At 45.8% G+C, this 20330-nt stretch overlaps 1 protein-coding gene across 1 annotated transcript in view; it reads left to right on the forward strand.

Annotated features, from left to right (window-relative positions):
- The window catches only part of faf1 (Fas (TNFRSF6) associated factor 1), a 552776-nt gene that overhangs the window by 463579 nt on the left and 68867 nt on the right, over positions 1-20330 (forward strand). Inside the window, exons 16-17 of the mRNA XM_068037154.1 lie at positions 4110-4190; positions 6343-6420. Coding sequence (XP_067893255.1) covers positions 4110-4190; positions 6343-6420 — 159 coding nt within the window. The remainder of the gene's footprint in view (positions 1-4109; positions 4191-6342; positions 6421-20330) is intronic.

Genomic DNA, 20330 nt, shown 5'->3' on the forward strand with positions numbered 1-20330 from the left:
GCTTCTCTCTCCACAGATGCTGCCAGACCTGCTGAGTATTTCCAGCATTTCTTGTTTTTATTTCAGATTTCTAGCATCCGCAGTATTTTCCTTTTATTTTAGTGTTGTTCAACATTGCCTGTCTTAGAGCGAAGACCAAAGTATGGAAATAGCTCAACAGTGAACTCCTCTTTGCTGATGATGCTGCATTAACATCCCACACAGAAGAGCGTCTGCAGAGACTCATCGACAGGATTGCGGCTGCCTGCAACGAATTTGGCCTAACCATCAGCCTGAAAAAAAAGAATATCGTGGTACAGGACATCAGAAATGCTCCATCCATCAATATCGGTGACCACGCTCTGGAAGTAGTTCAAGAGTTCACCTACCTAGGCTCAACTATCACCAGTAACCTGTCTCTCGATTCAGAAATCAACAAGCGCATGGGAAAGGCATCCGCTGCTATGTCCAGACTGGCCAAGTGGGTGTGGGAAAATGGCGCACTGACACGGAACACAAAAGTCCGAGTGTTTCAAGCCTGTGTCCTCAGTACCTTGCTCTATGGCAGCGAGGTCTGGACAACGTATGTCAGCCAAGAGCGGCATCTCAACTCATTCCATCTTCGCTGCCTCCGGAGAATCCTTGGCATCAGGTGGCAGGACCGTATCTCCAACGCAGAAGTCCTCGAGGCGGCCAACATCCCCAGCATATACGCCCTACTGAGCCAGCGGCGCTTGAGATGGCTTGGCCATGTGAGCCGCATGGAAGATGGCAGGATCCCTAAGGACACATTGTACAGTGAGCTCGTCACTGGCATCAGACCCACCGGCTGTCCATGTCTCCGCTTTAAAGACGTCTGCAAACGCGACTTGAAGTCCTGTGACATTGACCACAAGTCGTGGGAGTCAGTTGCCAGCGATTGCCAGAGCTGGCGGATAGCCATAAAGGCGGGGCTAAAGAGTGGCGAGTCAAAGAGCAGTTGGCAGGAAAAAAGACAGAAGTGCAAGGAGAGAGCCAACTGTGTAACAGCCCCGACAACCAATTTTATCTGCAGCCCCTGTGGAAGAGTCTGTCACTTTAGAATTGGCCTTTGTTGCCACTCCAGGTGCTGCTCCACAAACCACTGACCACCTCTAGGCACTTACCCATTGTCTCGAGACAAGGAGGCCGAAGAAGAAGAGAATGTTATGAACAAGTTTCATTATGTTTAACTGTTGAAGTATACCTATTCCATTACAATGTAGCATGTCTAGTATTGTTTTAAACGGCAAAAGCAAATTCTATGTTAATCTTATGGTAATTTTCTTATAAGGAAAAAAGTTGGCCTTATGCAAAAGCTATTACAAAAAGCTGAGAGTTAAATGTCAGGTAATTTCTCAGTGCAGATGAATCATTTTGAAGGTTATGGAAAGCCAATCTGTAGACTACAGTTCACTTCTTCAACTCATGTAAGCTCTAAGTACCTTAGAAACTAAATAGCCAACAGTTGAAAAGGAGTTTTGCATTCATACTTAAGAATATCATGATTAAACAATAACGTAGCTATAAATGTTTGTTCGTTCGGTCAGGAATCAGCTCTTGACCTATTTCTAATTTGGGGCGGCGCAGTGGTTAGCACCACAGCCTCACAGCTCCAGCGACCCGGGTTCAAATCTGGGTACTGCCTGTGTGGAGTTTGCAAGTTCTCCCTGTGTCTGCGTGGGTTTTCTCCGGGTGCTCTGGTTTCCTCCCACCGCCAAAAGACTTGCAGGTTGATAGGTGAATTGGCCATTATAAATTGCCACTAGTATAGGTAGGTGGTAGGGAGGTATAGGGACAGGTGAGGATGTGGTAGGAATATGGGATTAGTGCAGGATTAGTATAAATGGGTGGTTAATGGTCGGCACAGACTCGGTGGGCCGAAGGGCTTGTTTCAGTGCTGTATATCTAAATCTAATTACTTTATTGGTCTATAATGGTACTAAAGCATGGACATACAACAACTTGCATTTCTATAAGAAAACATTTCAAGATGCTTCACGGGAGCAGACAAAAATTAGAGCTATTATAATGGATGACTAAAGTCTTAGTCAGAAAGGTAATTTTAAGGAGGATTTTAATGTAGGACAGAGCGGTGGAGACTTGGAGGATTTTAGGGAGGTAATTCCAGAGCTTAGGGCTTAGATGGCTGAAGACATTGCCAGTGGTGGAGCGAAGAGAGTGGGGGAGCACAAGACTTCAGAGTTGGAAGTTCTTGGAGAGTTGGAGATGTTAGAGATAAAGGTGAGGCCATAGAGGGATTTGAACATGATAATTTTTTAATTTAGGCGTTCGTGTGCTGGGAGTCAATGTAGGTCATAGAGCATAGGGATGGATAGATGAGCGAGACTTGGTGCAGGTTAGCATACGGGCAGCAAGAAGTTTAAATTAAGTGAAGTTTGTGGAGGATGGAAGATTAGATGCTGGCCAGGAGAGTTTTGGAATAGTCGAATCTAGAGGTAACAAAAGCATGGATAAGAGTTTCAGCAGCAGAAAAACTGGGGCAGAGGCAGACAGGCGAGGTTACAGAGGTCAAAATAGACAGTCCTAGTGATGGAGAGGATGTGGTATTTAGCAGCGCAGCTCAGCTCAGGGTCATATAAGACACCAAGCTTGCAAAAGTCTGGTTCAGCTTGTGACAGTGACGAAGGAAGGGGATGGAATTGGTGGCAAGGTAACAGAATTTGTAGTAGAGGCTGAAGGCAATAGCTACGGTCTTCAAGCCCTACAACCCTCCCCAAGATATCTGCACTGCTCCAATTTTGCCCTCTTGTACATCCCTGATTTTAATCACTCCACTGTTGGCAGCTGGTCCTTCAGCTGCCGAAGCTCTAAGCTCTGGAATTCCCTCCCTAAACTTCTCTCCCTCTGTACCATTCTTTCCTCCTTTAAGATGCTCCTTAAAACCTACCTCTTTCTGCGCTAATACCTCTTTATGTGGCTCGGTGTCAAATTCTATTTGATAATCCTCCTGTGAACCCATTTGGGGTATTTTATGGCATTAAAGGCGCTATATAAATGCAAGTTTTGGTTAATTGGAAGAAATTGTAACTCATCCAAGACCGGATGTTGGACAAGCAGGCTGATAACACAGGCTGTGGATGCGCTGAGAAATGGTGGTCATGTAGAGCTGGTTGTTGTCAGTATACATATAGAACTTGATGCCATTTCTTCAGATGATGTCGCCAAGGAGCAGCATGTAGATGAGAAGCAGGAGGGGTTCAAGGATATACCTTTGAGTGATAAGAGAAGCCATTGTATGTGATTCTTTGGCTATGAACTGATAGGCAAGAATGGAATGAGACGCGGGCAGTCCCACTCAGAGACAATGGTGGAGAGGCTGCGGAGAGTGGTATGGTTAACCATGCCAAAGGCAAGGTTATCCCAGATAAGTGAATCAGGGAGCACCTTATTTTTCTGACTAAGCTGAGTAATCACATCTGTCTCCAGCCTAATTCTTTGGTTTGTTCATATGCAAATTGTACTTGGCCATCATGGCTGCTACTTGTTCTGTTTTAAAAGTTATTTGTAGCAAAGTCCAGTAAATGTCTCAGGCAAAGTTCCATATGATGAAATTAATATTTCCATTTGGCATTATGTCACAGTCATAATGAAGTTGAATGTTTCCTGGACACAAGAGAACCACAGTAATTACAGAATAGCACTCATGCTGTGTGGGAGTTTTGATATTAATTTCATCCAGAGAATATCTGTGGTATTCTAGCTGTGTCAATTAGTAGTGGATCTGCTATAACATATTACATTGTAACTCTGTATTTCTAATCATTTAAAAGTGACAGCAAACTGAGAGATTAAATTGTGCACAAATCCCTGCACAGACCCATAGGACTAGTGCTCCTCATAAGCTGCATTGGTGCGGGGTCGTGCAGCAATCAGGAATGTACTGTGCAGGAGACAAACAGGCCGTGCACAAACAATGTTCCCTTTAAAACGTATGCATGCACAGCTGCAAATCAATCTGAAAGGGACTGCACAGTGCAACAGGCCAGCCACACAGCAAACTGGAGTTAGTGAACATTGCATATTACTGAAGGATTTTAAATAAAGTATGCTTTGGTTACCACTAATTTTGATCGTGTTACTTTTGTAAGGATGAACGTGAAGCAAGAGAAAGGGTGAAACGAGAACAAGATGAGGCATACAGGGTTTCTCTAGAAGCAGATCGAGCTAAGGTTTGTTCACACCTGTTTATTATCCATTTTAATGATATCTGGTATGGTTACATTTCAACTGGATTTAAGATCTTCACTATTTTTTGAACAATGTCAGGTTGACCTCCACGGTGGCGCAAACTTTATTCTGCCAGGAGAGATGTGGTTCAGTATTTTAAGTAGCAGAATGTCAGACTATCAGTCAGAGTGTCCAGTTACAAACTTTTACAATATTGCTTCTTTTTAGACTGACTTCACATTTTTAAAAATAGGCTTTAAAACATGTTGAAAGGTGATTTATTTATCACCTAAAAACAAAATTTTAGAGAGGTCTTTTAAAAAGAATTTTTTTTGTTTGTTCATTCTTGGGATGTGAACATCACTGGCAATGCCAGCATTTAGGGATGGACAATAAATGCTGGCCTTGCCAGTGATGCTCACAGTCCAAGAATGAATAAAAGAAACACCATATTCCTTTTTAAAAGATCAGTTTGATATTTTCAAAGTTTTCATAAATGTAATTGCTGTTTTTTGGCTCGAAGTATTTACTGGGTGCAGAAACAGATATGAAGAGTGTTCTTGAATCAAAAATAAAGTTCCAATTTAGTTCCTTGTTTAAAAGCAAAACACCTTCATTTTGATCCAAGTTTAACAGGGTTTTGGGGCAAACATTTTAAAGCTTGTGCTTTGAGCATGTGACTTAAGTGATTTAGTGCTCTTGATTCAAGAATGTGTTGAAATCTTTGCAGCTTTTTGTCATTTATTCTTCATTTCACAATTCAGTGAAAGGTGCAGCAACTTAGATTTATTGTATTGCAATTACTGAACAAGATATTACTGGGGACCATTAAAAAGACATCAGGCTCCTAAAACCTTCAAATACTGGTAGGTTCAGCGATTATTTCAGTTTTCCTGGTCTAACACTGAAATATACCCTAATATTGCACTAATAGGTACTTGGATCTTAACTTCTGTACAATGATAACAAACACAAAAGTTTACCCTGAAACTCTGTGCCCTCTCCAACTGCCAGCCAATCTCCAGCATTCCTTACCTCTCAGGTTCTGGAAAGTAGCATCTCTACCCCAACTCTATATTCACCTCCCTCTCCACCCCTAGTTATGAATCCCTTCAATCTGGCTTCTATTCTTCACTCTGTACTCAGACTGCCTTGATCAAAGACATCCTGTGTGTGCACTATTTAACTTTTCTAAATCTTTTCCTCAGTCTCCCATTTTCCATCTGTCATTTTGGAGGAGGTATCCACACCAGAAAATTTGGCTTCTGACTGGGCTGAAAACCAACTCCAAAGGATCTTTTCAAAACCACTTTTGTGGCAAAAAGTTGGCATGGCTGCCAACTAGGAAACGTACCTGCAGCAAGAGTTAATTTGTCTGAAACGTTGTCAAATTGGTTGCATCGAAACAAAGTAAATTGTCCATGACACAGTTAGGATAAATAATTGGTGTGCGTCCCATTCGGCCATCATCCCTGGGCTCACTGACCTAGATGGGCTCCCGATCCAGCAATGCCTCCGTTTTGTTTTATTTCTCATCCTTGTTTTCAAATCCTTCGTGGCTTTGTCCCTCCCTATCTCTCAAACTCCTACAGCCCTCCAAAATCTCTGTGCTCTTCTCCAATTCTGGCCTCTTGTGCATCCCGATTTTAATTGCTCCACCATTGGCGACCGTGCCTTCAGCTGCCTAGGCCTTAAGCTCTGGAATTCCCTTACTAAACCTCTTGAGCTCTCCTCATTTAAGGCACTCCTCAAAACTTCCTCTATGACCAAGCTTTTGGTTAGCAATCCTAATATGTGGCTCTGTGTCACGTTTTATTTGATAATGCTTTTGTGAACCACCTTGAGACCTTTAACTATGTTAAAGCAGTATAAAAATAAAAGTTGTTCATGTGTCTGGCTTTAATGGAAGCTGCTCTCCACTGTTTCAGCTTTGGGCTTTTTTAGCACTACTTTCAAACACACGGTGCAATCAAGAGGACACTATCTTTTTGCATTAGAAAAGTATACACATTAAGTAAATTAAAAATGTTATCAAGGAATATCTACCTTTTGTGCTCTATAAATCAGAAAGAATTTGAAAAGATAAAAGTGATATTTTATTGCTGTTAATTTAATCTATTGAAATTCCAAATTTATTTTTTGTTTATAAATCAGAGAGAAGCACAGGAAAGAGAAATAGCAGAGCAGGTGCGTCAAGAACAGCTTAGAAAAGAACAAGAGGAAGAACGTGAGGTATGACTTTATATTAGCTGAATTTTTTGATATATTTGTGTTCTTAGCACCTTGTACTATATGTAAACTTTACGAAAGAGGTCTCACCATCACCACTGCTTCAAAATCTTAATTGGAAAGAAATAAATTAACTTTAATACATCTTTTTTTATCTTTTTCTTCTATTTTTAAAATATGTTTGCTTCAACAATGAATGCTTTTGACTCCCATCAGAGGAAACTGGTTTGGAGAAGTTACTGTGCAAAGGAGGGAACTGAATTTACATGGATTATTGAAACACACTTGGGTTAATAATTGTATTTCTACCCACTTTAATCCAACAACAAACTAGAGGTTTGAACTCCAGTGGTCTCGAGCACCTTCTTGAATAAGTTCAAACTAAGGAGGTCACGTGGATACAGTTAGGGTGATAAGCAATAGAGGCTGCATGACATTGTAGCAGGTCAAGAATTCAAACACAGGAGACGGAGGACACAGCTGTAGAAGAGTGTATGTCTAAAAAAATAAATAAACAGAAGTTAATTCTGCCTGGACCCTCCAGAATAATCAAAGTACTGTATCTAGCACATCCAAAGAGGCAAATATGAAATCTTGCTGGTGATATATTTCCTATGATAGCTTGTGACTCTGAAAACTTCTGATTTTTATTTTTATTTGTAATTTTGACAAAAGTCCTACACTTTCTTCCAACAACATATGTTTATATAGCACCTTTAACGTAATAAAGGTTCCTAAGGCACTTCACAGCAGCTATAAAAAAACAAAATATGACACCAAGCCACATAAGGTATTCAGTCAGATGACCAAAAGCTTGGTCAAAGAGGTTTTAAGGAATGCTTTAAAGGAGGAAAGTGAGGTAGAGAGGTGTGTAGGGAGAGTATTTCAGAACTTAGGGCCTAGGCAACTGAAGGCGCAGTCACCAGTGATGGAGTAATTAAAATTGGGGATGCTCAAGAGGCCAGAATTAAGTGAGTGCATATATCTAGGAGGTTTCCGGGGCTGAAGGAGAACAAGAACAAAGAAAATTACAGCACAGGAACAGGCCCTTCGGCCCTCCAAGCCTGCGCCGATCCAGATCCTCTATCTAAACATGTCGCCTATTTTCTAAGGGTCTGTATCTCTTTGCTTCCTGCCCGTTCATGTATCTGTCTAGATACATCTTAAAAGACGCTATCGTGCCCGCGTCTACCACCTCCGCTGGCAACGCATTCCAGGCACCCACCACCCTCTGCGTAAAGAACTTTCCACGCATATCCCCCCTAAACTTTACCCCTCTCACTTTGAACTCGTGACCCCTAGTAATTGAATCGCCCACTCTGGGGTAAAAGCTTCTTGCTATCCACCCTGTCTATACCTCTCATGATTTTGTACACCTCAATCAGGTCCCCCCTCAACCTCCGTCTTTCTAATGAAAATAATCCTAATCTGCTCAACCTCTCTTCATAGCTAGCGCCCTCCATACCAGGCAACATCCTGGTGAACCTCCTCTGCACCCTCTCCAAAGCATCCACATCCTTTTGGTAATGTGGCGACCAGATCTGCACGCAGTATTCCAAATGTGGCCGAACCAAAGTCTTATACAACTGTAACATGACCTGCCAACCCTTGTACTCAATACCCCGTCCGATGAAGGAAAGCATGCCGTATGCCTTCTTGACCACTCTATTGACCTGCGTTGCCACCTTCAGGGAACAATGGACCTGAACACCCAAATCTCTCTGTACATCAATTTTCCCCAGGACTTTTCCATTTACTGTATAATTCACTCTTGAATTGGATCTTCCAAAATGCATCACCTCGCATTTGCCCTGATTGAACTCCATCTGCCATTTCTCTGCCCAACTCTCCAATCTATCTATATTCTGCTGTATTCTCTGACAGTCCCCTTCACTATCTGCTACTCCACCAATCTTAGTGTCGTCTGCAAACTTGCTAATCAGACCACCTATACTTTCCTCCAAATCATTGATGTATATCACAAACAGTGGTCCCAGCACGGATCCCTGTGGAACACCACTGGTCACACGTCTCCATTTTGAGAAACTCCCTTCCACTGCTACTCTCTGTCTCCTGTTGCCCAGCCAGTTCTTTATCCATCTAGCTAGTACACCCTGGACCCCATGCGACTTCACTTTCTCCATCAGCCTACCATGGGGAACCTTATCAAACGCCTTACTGAAGTCCATTTATATGACATCTACAGCCCTTCCCTCATCAATCAACTTTGTCACTTCCTCAAAGAATTCTATTAAGTTGGTAAGACATGACCTTCCCTGCACAAAACCATGTTGCCTATCACTGATAAGCCCATTTTCTTCCAAATGGGAATAGATCCTATCCCTCAGTATCTTCTCCAGCAGCTTCCCTACCACTGACGTCAGGCTCACCGGTCTATAATTACCTGGATTATCCCTGCTACCCTTCTTAAACAAGGGGACAACATTAGCAATTCTCCAGTCCTCCGGGACCTCACCCGTGTTTAAGGATGCTGCAAAGATATCTGTTAAGGCCCCAGCTATTTCCTCTCTCGCTTCCCTCAGTAACCTGGGATGGATCCCATCCGGACCTGGGGACTTGTCCACCTTAATGCCTTTTAGAATACCCAACACTTCCTCCCTCCTTATGCCGACTTGACCTAGAGTAATCAAACATCTGTCCCTAACCTCAACATCCGTCATGTCCCTCTCCTCAGTGAATACCGATGCAAAGTACTCGTTTAGAATCTCACCCATTTTCTCTGACTCCACGCATAACTTTCCTCCTTTGTCCTTGAGTGGGCCAATCCTTTCTCTAGTTACCCTCTTGCTCCTTATATATGAATAAAAGGCTTTGGGATTTTCCTTAACCCTGTTTGCTAAAGATATTTCATGACCCCTTTTAGCCCTCTTAATTCCTCGTTTCAGAAGGAGATTAGAGATGGGGAAGGCAGAGGCCACAGAGGGATTTGAAAACAAGAATGATAATTTTAACATCAATACATTGCTTGACCAGGAGCCAAGGTAGATCAGCAAGCACAGGGATGATAGGTGAGCAGTACTTAGTGCGAGTTGAGACACGGGCAGCAGAGCTTTGGATGACCTCAAGTTTACGGAGGGTAGAATGTGGGAGACTAGCCAGGAGTGCATTGGAATATTCACGTATAGAGGTAATGAAGGCATGAGTGAGGGTTTCAGCAGCAAATGAGCTGAGACGCAAAAACAACCCTTGACCATCACCCTCTGCCTCCTGCCACTAAGCCAATTTTGGATCCAATTTGCCAAATTGCCCTGGATCCCATAGGCTCTTACGTTCTTGACCAATCTCCTATGCGGGACTTTATCAAAAGCCTTACTTATGTCCGTATAGACGATATCAACTGCTTTACCCTCATACACCTAGTCACCTCCTCGAAAAGTTCAGTCAAATTTGTTAGACATGATCTTCCCCTAACAAAGCCATGCTGACTATCCTTGATTAATCACTAGCTCTCCAAGTGGAGATTAATCTTGTCCCTCAGAGTTTTTTCCAGTAGTTTCCCAACCACTTTTGTTAGACTCATTGGCCTGTAATTACCTGGTTTATCCCTACTACCCTTCATGAATAATAGTACCACATTCGCTGTCCTCCAGTCCTCTGGCACCTCTCCTGTAGCCAGAGAGGATTTGAAAATTTGTGTCAGAGCCCCTGAAATCTCCTCCCTTGCCTTACATAGCTGCCTGGGGATTTATCCACTTTTAAGCCCATTAAAACTGCTAATACCTCCTCCCTTTCAATGCTAATTTGTTCAAGTATATCTCAATTCCCCTCCCTGATCCCTACCCCTACATCATACTTCTCCATAGTGAACATAGATGAAAAATAATTATTTAAAACCTCACCTACGTCCTCTGGCTCCACACACATTGCCACTTTGGTCCCTACTCGGCCCTACTCTTCCCCTGGTTATCCTCTTGCCCTTAATATATTTATAAAACGCCTTGAGATTTTTCTTTATCTTGCCTGCCAGTGTTTTTTCATGCCCCCTCTTCACTCTCCTGTTTTTTTTAAGTACCCCCCTACACTTTCTATACTTCTCTAGGGCCTCCACTGTTTTCAGCACTCTGAATCTGCCATAAGCCTCCTTTTTTTTTCCTTCTCCAATTCTCTATATCCCTTGACATCCAGGGTTCACTGGACTTGTTGGTCCTACCCTTCACCTTTACAGGAACATGTTGGCCCTGAACTCTCATTATTTCCTTTTTGAATGAGCCCCACTGGTCTGATGTAGACTTTCCTACAAGTAGCTGCTCCCAGTCCACTTTGGTTAAATCCTGTTTTATCATATTGAAATCGGCCTTCCCCCAATTCAGCATCTTTATTTCCGGTCCATCTTTGTCTTTTTCTGTAACTACCTTAAATTTTAGTGTTATGGTCACTATCCCCGAAATGCTGCCCCCACGGGCACTTCTACCACTTGTCCAGCTTCATTCCCTAAGATTAGTTCCAGTACTGCCCCTTCTCTTGTAGGACTTTCTACGGGCTGGCTCACAAAGCTCTCCTGGATGCACTTTATAAGAATTCCGATGCCTTTAAGCCTTTTGCACTAAGACGATCCCAGTTAATATTGGGGAAGTTGAAATTTACCCTATTATTTTTACACCTCTCCGAGATTTGCCTACATATCCGCTCCTCTATCTCTCCCTGACTGTTTGGAGGCCTGTAGTACACTCCCAACAAAGTGGATGCCCCCTTTTTGTTTTTAGGTTCTACCCATATGGCCTCATTTGAGGAACCTTCTAAGATATCATCCCTCCTTACTGCAGTAATTGACTCCTTGATCAATAGTGCAATGCCACCTCCTCTTTTACAACTCCCACCCCCCCCCCCCCCCCACCCCCATCACGCCTGAAGATTCTACACCCTGGAATATTGAGCTGCCAGTCCCGCCCTTCACTCACCCATGTCTCTCTGATAGCAATAATATCATATTCCCCTGTGTTAATCAACACCCTCAATTCATCTGACTTACTTGTAAGACTCCTTGTGTTTAAAATAGATGCAATCCAGCTTTGCATTATTCGCTTGTGCCTTAACAGGTCTATATTTGCTCTGCCTTCCAGACTAACTTAGTTTCTCTTCTGTATTTGGCTGTGCATCACCCCCTACTGTACCTCCACTCTGTATCCCATCTCCCTGCCAAATTAGTTTAACCAACCACCCCCCCCAACAGCATTAGCAAACCTCCCAGCAAGGATGTTGGTCCCATTCCGGTTCAGGTGCAACCCGTCCGACTTGTACAGCTCACACCTTCACCAGAAACAGACCCAGTGATCTGGGAAACTAAAGCCCTCCCTCCTGCACTATCTCTTCAGCCTCGCATTCATCTGCTCTATCCTCCTATTCCTATACTCACTAGCACGTGGCATTAGGAGTAATCCAGAGATTACAACCTTTGAGGTCCTGCTTTTTAATCTGCTACCTAGCTCCCTAAATTCTTGTTGCAGGACCTGATCCCACTTTCGACCTATGTCGTTGGTACCAATGTGAACCATGACTTCTGACTGTTCACCCTCCCCCTTCAGAATGTCCTGCAGGCGCTCCATGACATCCTTGACCCCAGCACCAGGGAGGCAACATACCATCGTGGAATCACATTTGCGGCCACAGAAACGCCTATCTGTACCCCTTACGATAGAATCCCCTATCACAATAGCTCTCCCACTCCTTTTCCTCCCCTCCTGTGCAGCTGAGCCACCCGTGGTGCCACAGACTTGGCTCTTGCTGCATTCCCCTGAGAAGCTATCTCCCCCAACAGTATCCAAAGTGGAAAATCTGTTAGAGAGGGAGATGGACCTAGGGGACTCCTGCACTACCTGCCTAGTTGTTCTACTCTGCCTGGTGGTCACCCATTCCCTTTCTGCAGTGTGACCACCTCCCTGTATGTGCTATCCACGATGATCTCAGCCTCGTGGATGCTCCACAGTGTCTCCAGCCGCCGTTCCAGATCTGCAGCGGAGACACTAACTGCACGCGTATTTGCCCTGGACACTGGAAGTGTCCCTGACTTCCCACATTGCACAGAAGGAGCATTCCACGCTGCCGAGCTGCCCTGCCATGACTTACTCTTAATTTCCTCCCTTAAATTACTCAAAAATTAGAGATTATTTACTCAGAATTGTCTGCAATGGATTCACTTCCTGCTCCCATACCGTTATAGCTGGTGTTCCCCAAGGATCTATCCTTCGTTCTCTCCTATTTCTCATCTCCATTCCGCCCCTTGATGACATCATTCAAAAACACATACCAGAATTTTCCAGGCCTTTTGGGGACTGGTTCGGAGTTTTGGGGGGTGGGGGGGAACGGAATGTCAGGACGAAAGACGTCAGAACCGGATATTCCAAGGGGTGGACAGCATGGCGAGAGGACATTGCGCCTCGAAGTGGTGAAAAGGTAATTAAGTTGCCAATTGAAAGTTCTTTTAAGGGGGTTTTTCAATTTTCCAGAAAATGCACAGGAACCATGGGGTTTCAAAGCCTCACTAGGTCTATGGAGGTGGCAAGTAAGCTGGAGTTCAGTGCTGGCTTCACTCAACAGCCTTTGGGTGAGCTAGTGTGACTTAGCAGGGAGGATGGAGCAGCATGGGCATCTGATATCACTGTCATGAGTGGGGGCAAAGATCCTGCACTGCAGGAGCATGGCACCAGAGTACCATCTGGGAACTGGCACATGTGGGTCAAGCAGTGAGGCAGAGGGGTGGGGCAGGGGAGTGCAAAGGCATCTGGGTAAGAGGCCCTGGAAACTGAGAGTGTGCACCTGCCATGGGCATCATTTACTCAGAAGACGGGGCCTTAAGTGAGGAGGAGCAGGAGAGAGGGAGAGACCTGCAGCCATAGGCACTGGGACAACAGTCTCAGGGCCAACAGGAGTGCCAGCCTCAGGATGGGGACACAGGAGAAGGGTGCAGAGGGGAATGCAAGCAGCCTCCTGGCACAGGAGAGGATATGTTGCAGTGAGTGTCTACCGTCAGAGGCTGAGCTACCTTCAAATGTCAGAGCGGCAGTGTTGCCAAAGACTGTGCCTCTCCAGTGAGGCCATCATGGATTTGTGCATCATGATGGCAGATGAGCTGAACCCCAGTGGAGATGGTGGCCACCCAATTGCCAGTGGCGCTGAACTTCTATGCCTCCAGTTTTTTCCAGGGATCCACTGGAGATTTGTGTGGAATCTCTGTCTTCAGCACATTGATGCATCAAGGTGGTGACCAATGTCCTCTTCAAGAGGGCCAGTGTCTGGACAGCCAAGTTGAGAGAACCATTGGTTTCTGAACAATTGCTGGATTTCCTAAGGTGCAGGGTGTCATCAACTGCACATATGTGGCCATTAAGGCTCCCACAAACCAGCCAGCAGTCGTCTTCAACAGGAAGGGCTTCCACTTGCTCAATGTACAACTTGTCTGAGACCACGGCAAATGGATCCTGCAGGTGTTTGCTCGGTTCTCCCAGACGTAGCCATGATGCCTACTTTTCACTCCCCCCGCCCCCCGGCCCCCCCACACGAACCTTCAGTGATAGATTCTGGGAGACAAGGGCTACGCAGTAAAGAGATGGCTACTTACTCCTGTGAGGAACCCAAGCACAGATGCAGAAGAGAGCTACATCATATGCCACAGGACAACCCAAGCGACCATCGAATAGACCATGGGTTTCCTTGAAGATGCGATTCAGGTGCCTAGATCGATCTGTTGGTGCCCTTCAATATGTCCCAGCACATTGTGATGGTCTGCTGTGCTCTACACAACGTGGCGCTACAGAAGGGGTACCATTGAACAGTAAGGATAAAGTGGAGCACAATGCCTCCTCTGACGATGAGGATGTGGAGGAAGCTGCTGACCAGGCAATGCTTCATGAAAGACCACAGAAAAGGTGCAATGACGTACACTCAAGGGACGCTAATACAGACATGTTTCAGATGTCCCTTGCAACCTGATCCTTCCATTCCAATAAAGCTTCACTTTCTGCTGCACTGTTGCCGTTTCCTTCATTTAACATCCCATCATCCTGCGCCCGATGTGCCTCGCTGTTCAGCCTGGGGAAAGCGACAACCACATGCAGTATGGTCCCTCCCAAGCAGCCTTGGGGCGAGCCAGGGTGCTTCTGACGTCCCACAGGGCCGCAAGTATTGAAAGGAGATGATGCCACAACGCAGCACACTTTATTGCACATAAAAACAGGTAAGAAATAAACCTTTAACAATGTTTTCACCCATGAACCCAGAGTGCATCTAGGTGCTCTTAAATGTTATGCTTGCTCCCACGTGGTGCTCCTCCTGAGCTGAGGTGGAGGCAGACTGCTGACCTTGCTGCCCCATGGCTTGGGATGATGGTGGCAGCTGTCCTCTGACTGGCTGTGACGTGCAGACCTCAGGCAGCCAAAGGGCTCCTGCACAGATACAGGCGCTTCCGCTATCATCATGGCTATGTGAGGCACTGGCAGAGGGGGGGTAAGGAGACACTGGCCGTACCAGGAACACCCTGAGAGGAGCCTCCAAATGCAGAAGGCAGCTGCTTCTCTTCCCTTACAAGGCACACTTATATCTCACTGTTGAACTGAGCAGTCTGAGGACCTGGCGGTGAAGCCAGGCGCCTCGTCCCCGTCTTGCCCAGACATTGATGCTCATGGTGTGAAGAAGGTGTGCAGGTCTATGCGCATCTCCATCATCCACTGAGTGGTCCCCTGGAACAAAACAAAAAGTGCTGGAAATACTCAGCAGGTCTGGCAGCATCTGTGCAGAGAGAAGCTAAGCTAATGTTTCAGGTCTGTGCCCTTTCATCGGAGTGGTCCCATGGATCTAGCTCAGCAAGAGGGTTTCCAGTCTCTAGATGGAAGAAGCCAAGTGCGGAGATGAGAGGGAAATGGAAGCACTCATGGCCTGGATGGACGCCTGCATTATCCAAGCCAGGGTCTGTATATCATCTGGAAGTTCCACGAGATCTTCTCACACCTCGCTCTGTAGGTCCAGCATTTGGCACCTTACTTGATGACTGCAGAGGCATGTCATCAGCCTGAGGTTCAGCCTCGCCCTATCATCCCACACTCCTCCAAGTGTCAGTGGCCTGAGCTGTCACAGCTCAGTCAGCTGCTCAGGTGCATCTGTGGTGCACTCACCAGGTTGTGACCCTGAATCTAAACACGAATGGATACCCAGCGAGGTGAGTATCTGTGCTGGTGGAGGGTCCGCTTCTCTTCCTCAGAGGTAGGTGACTATCCCTCGGTCATGGCAGCACTCTGCTTTTGTTGCTGGCCTGCGTAAGAGAAAAGGATTTTGCGCTTCCCATCACGTCCTTCTAAATGCAACTAGCGCGGAGATCCATGTGTCCCATGGAGGACACAGGAGCACCAAAGGCTTCTTTCTGCCCATCCATGAGGTGACTCACTGTCTTGTGATTGCACTCCTGTCTCACATCTCTGACGGTGTGCCCACCTTGCTGCCTTGCCAATTCCAATGTCGCCTTCTCCATTGGTGTCAGGATAGCTAAGAAGGGGACCCCATCGCAGGTCAGAGCCCTCTTCGCATTATGGGCTCTCTTTTCCTGCAGGCACAAAGATAAACAATGTTAGTCGCCTGACAAAGATGAGCATGACGCCTAAGCTGGTGACAGTCTAGCTGTCCATGATGGGGGCACATGAATGCCTCCTACATGGGCCACTCTGGAACGACCTTACTGCAGTTAACACTGACAGACAAGCACTTGTTGTCTGAGGCACAACCATGCTTCTGACAGGATATGCTGCTGCCTGACCCATTGCCAGTGACTGGATAGGAATTCCCTCTCCACCAACCTCCCTCATACTTTGCCACATGTGAGCCCTTAAGGTTAACGAAACCCACCTTGGCTGAACGAATAAGTTTATTCACCTGCTTGTAAGACTGCAGCCAGGTTCCAGGGATGACCCCACAGCTGCTGACCTTTGTGAACTCTGTCCGGGCCTGCTTGGTACTGTCCTGTGGAAGAGGACCTCCGCCTTTTACAAGTAGCCCTGAGGAGAGTCTGAAGGTAGGCATTACTGAACCCTGGGGCCACCCGGGATCTTTCTTCTGCCATGCCTTCAGTCACCATCTTCCTCAGGCCTTCGGCGTGGTAAATATTGATGGCAGCAGTGTTGTTCAATGCAGCAGCAATATTCAATTCAGCAGTGTTGATCAAAGAAGCAGCGATATTTAAAGAGTGCTGGCAGTACTTTAAATTTGTCATCACCTGACGCCGCGTCTGCCACTTCACTGCCCGCCTCCACTCCCAATTAACTGGCAGTTAATTGGCCGACTGCCTCAAGATTCCTTCCTCCCGGTCGCCCACCTTGCAAGCAGCAGCAGGACCCGCTTTCAATACCGATGTCAGGACCTCGGGTTCACCCGCAAAATCCAGACTACAACCTTTGTTTTCACATGCACGCTGACAACACTCAACTCTAACTCAGCACCACTTCTCTCGACTCCTCCACTGTTGCTAAATTATCAGACTATTTGTTCAACGTCTACTACTGGATGAGCAGAACGTTCCTCTAATTAAACATTGAGAAGAATAAAGCCATTGTCTTCAGTCCCCACTACAAACTCCATTCCCTAGCTGCCGACTCCATTGCTCTCCTTGGCAACTGTCTGAGGCTGAATTAGACTGGTTGCAATCTTGGTGTTATATTTGACTCCGAGATGAGCTTCCAACCACACATCTGCACCATCACTAATACTACCTGTTTCCACCTCCATAACATCACCCAACTCCACCCCTGCTTCAGCTCATCTGAGGCTGAAACCCTCATCCATGCCTTTGTTAGCTCTAGACTTTACTATTCCAACAAACTCCTTGCCAGCCCTCTCACATTCAATCTTCCATAAACTTGGCATTATCCAAAACTCTGCTGTGAGTGTCCTTGCGTCACCCCTGTGCTTGCGGACCTGCCTTGGCTCCCTATGTTAGTAAGAAATGCCTCGATTTAAAAATTCTCATACTTGCTTTCAAGTTCCTCCATGTCTCACCCCTCCGTATCACTCTCCTCTTCAGCACCACAACCCTCCAAGGTATTTGCACTCATCAAATTCTTGCCTCTTGAGCATCCCCAATTTTAATTGCTCTGGAATTCATTCCCTAAACCTTTCTGGCTCCCTCTTTCCTCCTTTTAAGACAGTTCTTAAAGCCTACCTCTTTGCCCAAGCTTTTGACTATCTGCCCTATACTAGCATTATGTGACTTGATGTCAAATCTTGCTTTATGATGCTCTTATGAAGTGCCTTGGGATATTTTATTATATTAAAGATTATTGTTTTAGCTCTTACTCTTTTGTTACCCTTTGCTGTACATTGTATCTTTCTCATTTGTCAGGATCTGTGGTATTTTTTGCATTCTTGCATGCTTTTTCTTTTAGTTTTACATTGTCTCTTACCTCTTTGGTTGTTTTTTTTGGCGAGTAGAGCTCTTGCCCCTTGGAAACTGGTTCTGTACCATATTAAATTCTTTTTTGAACACCTCTCACTGACCTGACATTTTACCCATTTATAGACTTGCCCAGTTTCTGTCTCATTGAATTGAAGTCAGCCTTACCTAAGTCTAGAATCTTAGTAGTTTCTCCCCTTCAAACACTATAGGTAGAATATTTGGGCCCCGTCGAGGTTGTGAAGCAGTTGGAGCCTGAAAATCCCAGTCTGCCAGTTTCCTGACCCCATTCCCAGTGCTGGCCATTTTATCCGAGGCAGGTTTGAGGCCTGGCAAGGCTGGGCACATTAAGAACCTTATTAAGGGCACTGAAAGGAGGCCCACTGGGATTTTCCAGTCAGCCTTCAGTTTCCCTACGCAACGGGGTCAGTTCAACTGCTTGGAACCTGGCGCCAAACAGCAGGCCTGGGTGCCAGTGCTCCAGGCGGGCCTACAGGGTCTCCCTGCCTGCCTGGGTGAGGTCCAGCCAAAGGCTGCCCTGCAAAGGGACCCCCCCAACCCGGTCCCAAACAGTGGTGGCCTCGCTACTTGTTTTTTATTTAAATCTTTAAAAAAAAAAGTTGGTAGGAGGACACCTTCATGTTTTTCTTAATTCATTCATGGGATGTGGGCGTCACTGGCTAGACCAGCATTTATTCCCCATCTCTAATTGCCCTTGAGAAGGTGGTGGTGAGCGGCCTTCTTGAACCACTGCAGTCCATGTGAGGTAGGTACTCCCACAGTGCTGTTAGGGAGGGAGTTCTAGGATTTTGACCCAGCGACAGTGAAGGAACGGTAATATAGTTCCAAGTCCGGATGGTGTGTGACTTGGACGGGAACTTGCAGGTGGTGATGTTCCCATGCATTTTCTGCCCTTGTCCTTTAGTTGGTAGAGGTCGTGGGTTTAGAAACATCGAAAATAGGAGCAGGAGTAGGACATTCGGCCCTTCGAGCCTACTCCGCCATTCATTATGATCATGGCTGACCATCCAACTCAGTAACCTGTTCCTGCTTTCGCCCCATATCCTTTGATCCCTTTAAACCCAAGAGTTATATCTAACTTCTTCTTGAAAACATACAATGTTTTGGCATCAACTGCTTTCTGTGATAGCGAATTCCACAGGTTCACCACTCTCTGGGTGAAGAAATTTCTCCTCATCTCAGTCTTGAATGGTTTACCCCGTATCCTTAGACTATGACCCCTGGTTCTGGACTCCCCCAGCATCGGGAACATCCTTCCTGCATCTACCCTGTCAGTTCCTGTTAGAATTTTATAGGTTTCTATGAGATCCCCCTCACTCTTCTGAACTCCAGCAAATATAATCCTAACCGACTCAATCTCGCCTCATACGTCAGTCCTGCCATCCCAGGAATCAGTCTGGTAAACCTTCGCTGCACTCCCTTTATAGCAAGAACATCCTTCCTCAGATAAGGAGACCAAAATTGCACACACTATTCCAGGTGTGGCCTCACCAAGGCCCTGTATAATTGCAGCACGACATCCCTGCTTCTGCACTCGAATCCTCTCGCTATGAAGGCCAACATGCCATTTGCCTTTTTTACCGCCTGTTGGACCAGCATGTTTACCTTCAGTGACTGGTGTACGAGAACACCCAGGTCTCGCTGCATATTCCCCTCTCTCCGTTTATAGCCATCCAGATAATCTGCCTTCCTGTTTTTTCTCCCAAAGTAGATAACCTTACATTTATCCACATTATACTGCATCTGCCATGCATTTGCCCACTCAAACTTGGCCAAATCACCCTGAAGCCTCTCTGCATCCTCCTCACAACTCACCCTCCCACACCCAGTTTTGTGTCATCTGCAAATTTGGAGATATTACATTTAATTCGGAAGATGCTGTCTAAGGAGCCTTGGTGCTTTGCTGTTGTGCATCTTATACATAGTACACACTGCTGCCACTGTGCGTCGGTGGTGGAGAGAGTGAATGTTTGTGGATGGGGTGCCAATCAAGCGGGCTACAATGTCCTGGATGGTGTCGAGCTTCTTGAGTCTTGGAGCTGTACCCATCCAGGCAAGTGGAGAGTATTCCATCACACTCCTGATTTGTGCCTTGTAGATGGTGGACAGGCTTTGGGGAGTCAGGTGAGTTACTCACCGCAGGATTCCTAGCCTTTGACCTGCTGAAGGGCTCTCTCAGTTACTTACCCTTTACTGTAGCCAGCTGCTCCTCTCAAGCTGGGATTGGCCCTCCAGCTTCAAGAGCCTCCCTGCCACCCTTAATTGGACAGGGAACCTGTCTCCATGCCAATTAAGGGGGCGTCTGTGAAAATCCCGGGTCAGTGACTTTTCCCTCCATGGGGGCAGGTTCGGGACCCTGAAACAGTCCCGACTCCTGTTTCCAGCCCCCAAAGTGAGAATACAGCCTTTGTTAAACTCAATCATATTATAATAGCTATTAGATAAATATTCGTGCACTGTTAAGCTAATAGCTAAATCTAGCTCATTACTCATTTTGAAATCT

This window comes from Heterodontus francisci, chromosome 8 (assembly GCF_036365525.1).
Source record: "Heterodontus francisci isolate sHetFra1 chromosome 8, sHetFra1.hap1, whole genome shotgun sequence".
In the NCBI taxonomy this organism is placed as follows: domain Eukaryota; kingdom Metazoa; phylum Chordata; class Chondrichthyes; order Heterodontiformes; family Heterodontidae; genus Heterodontus; species Heterodontus francisci.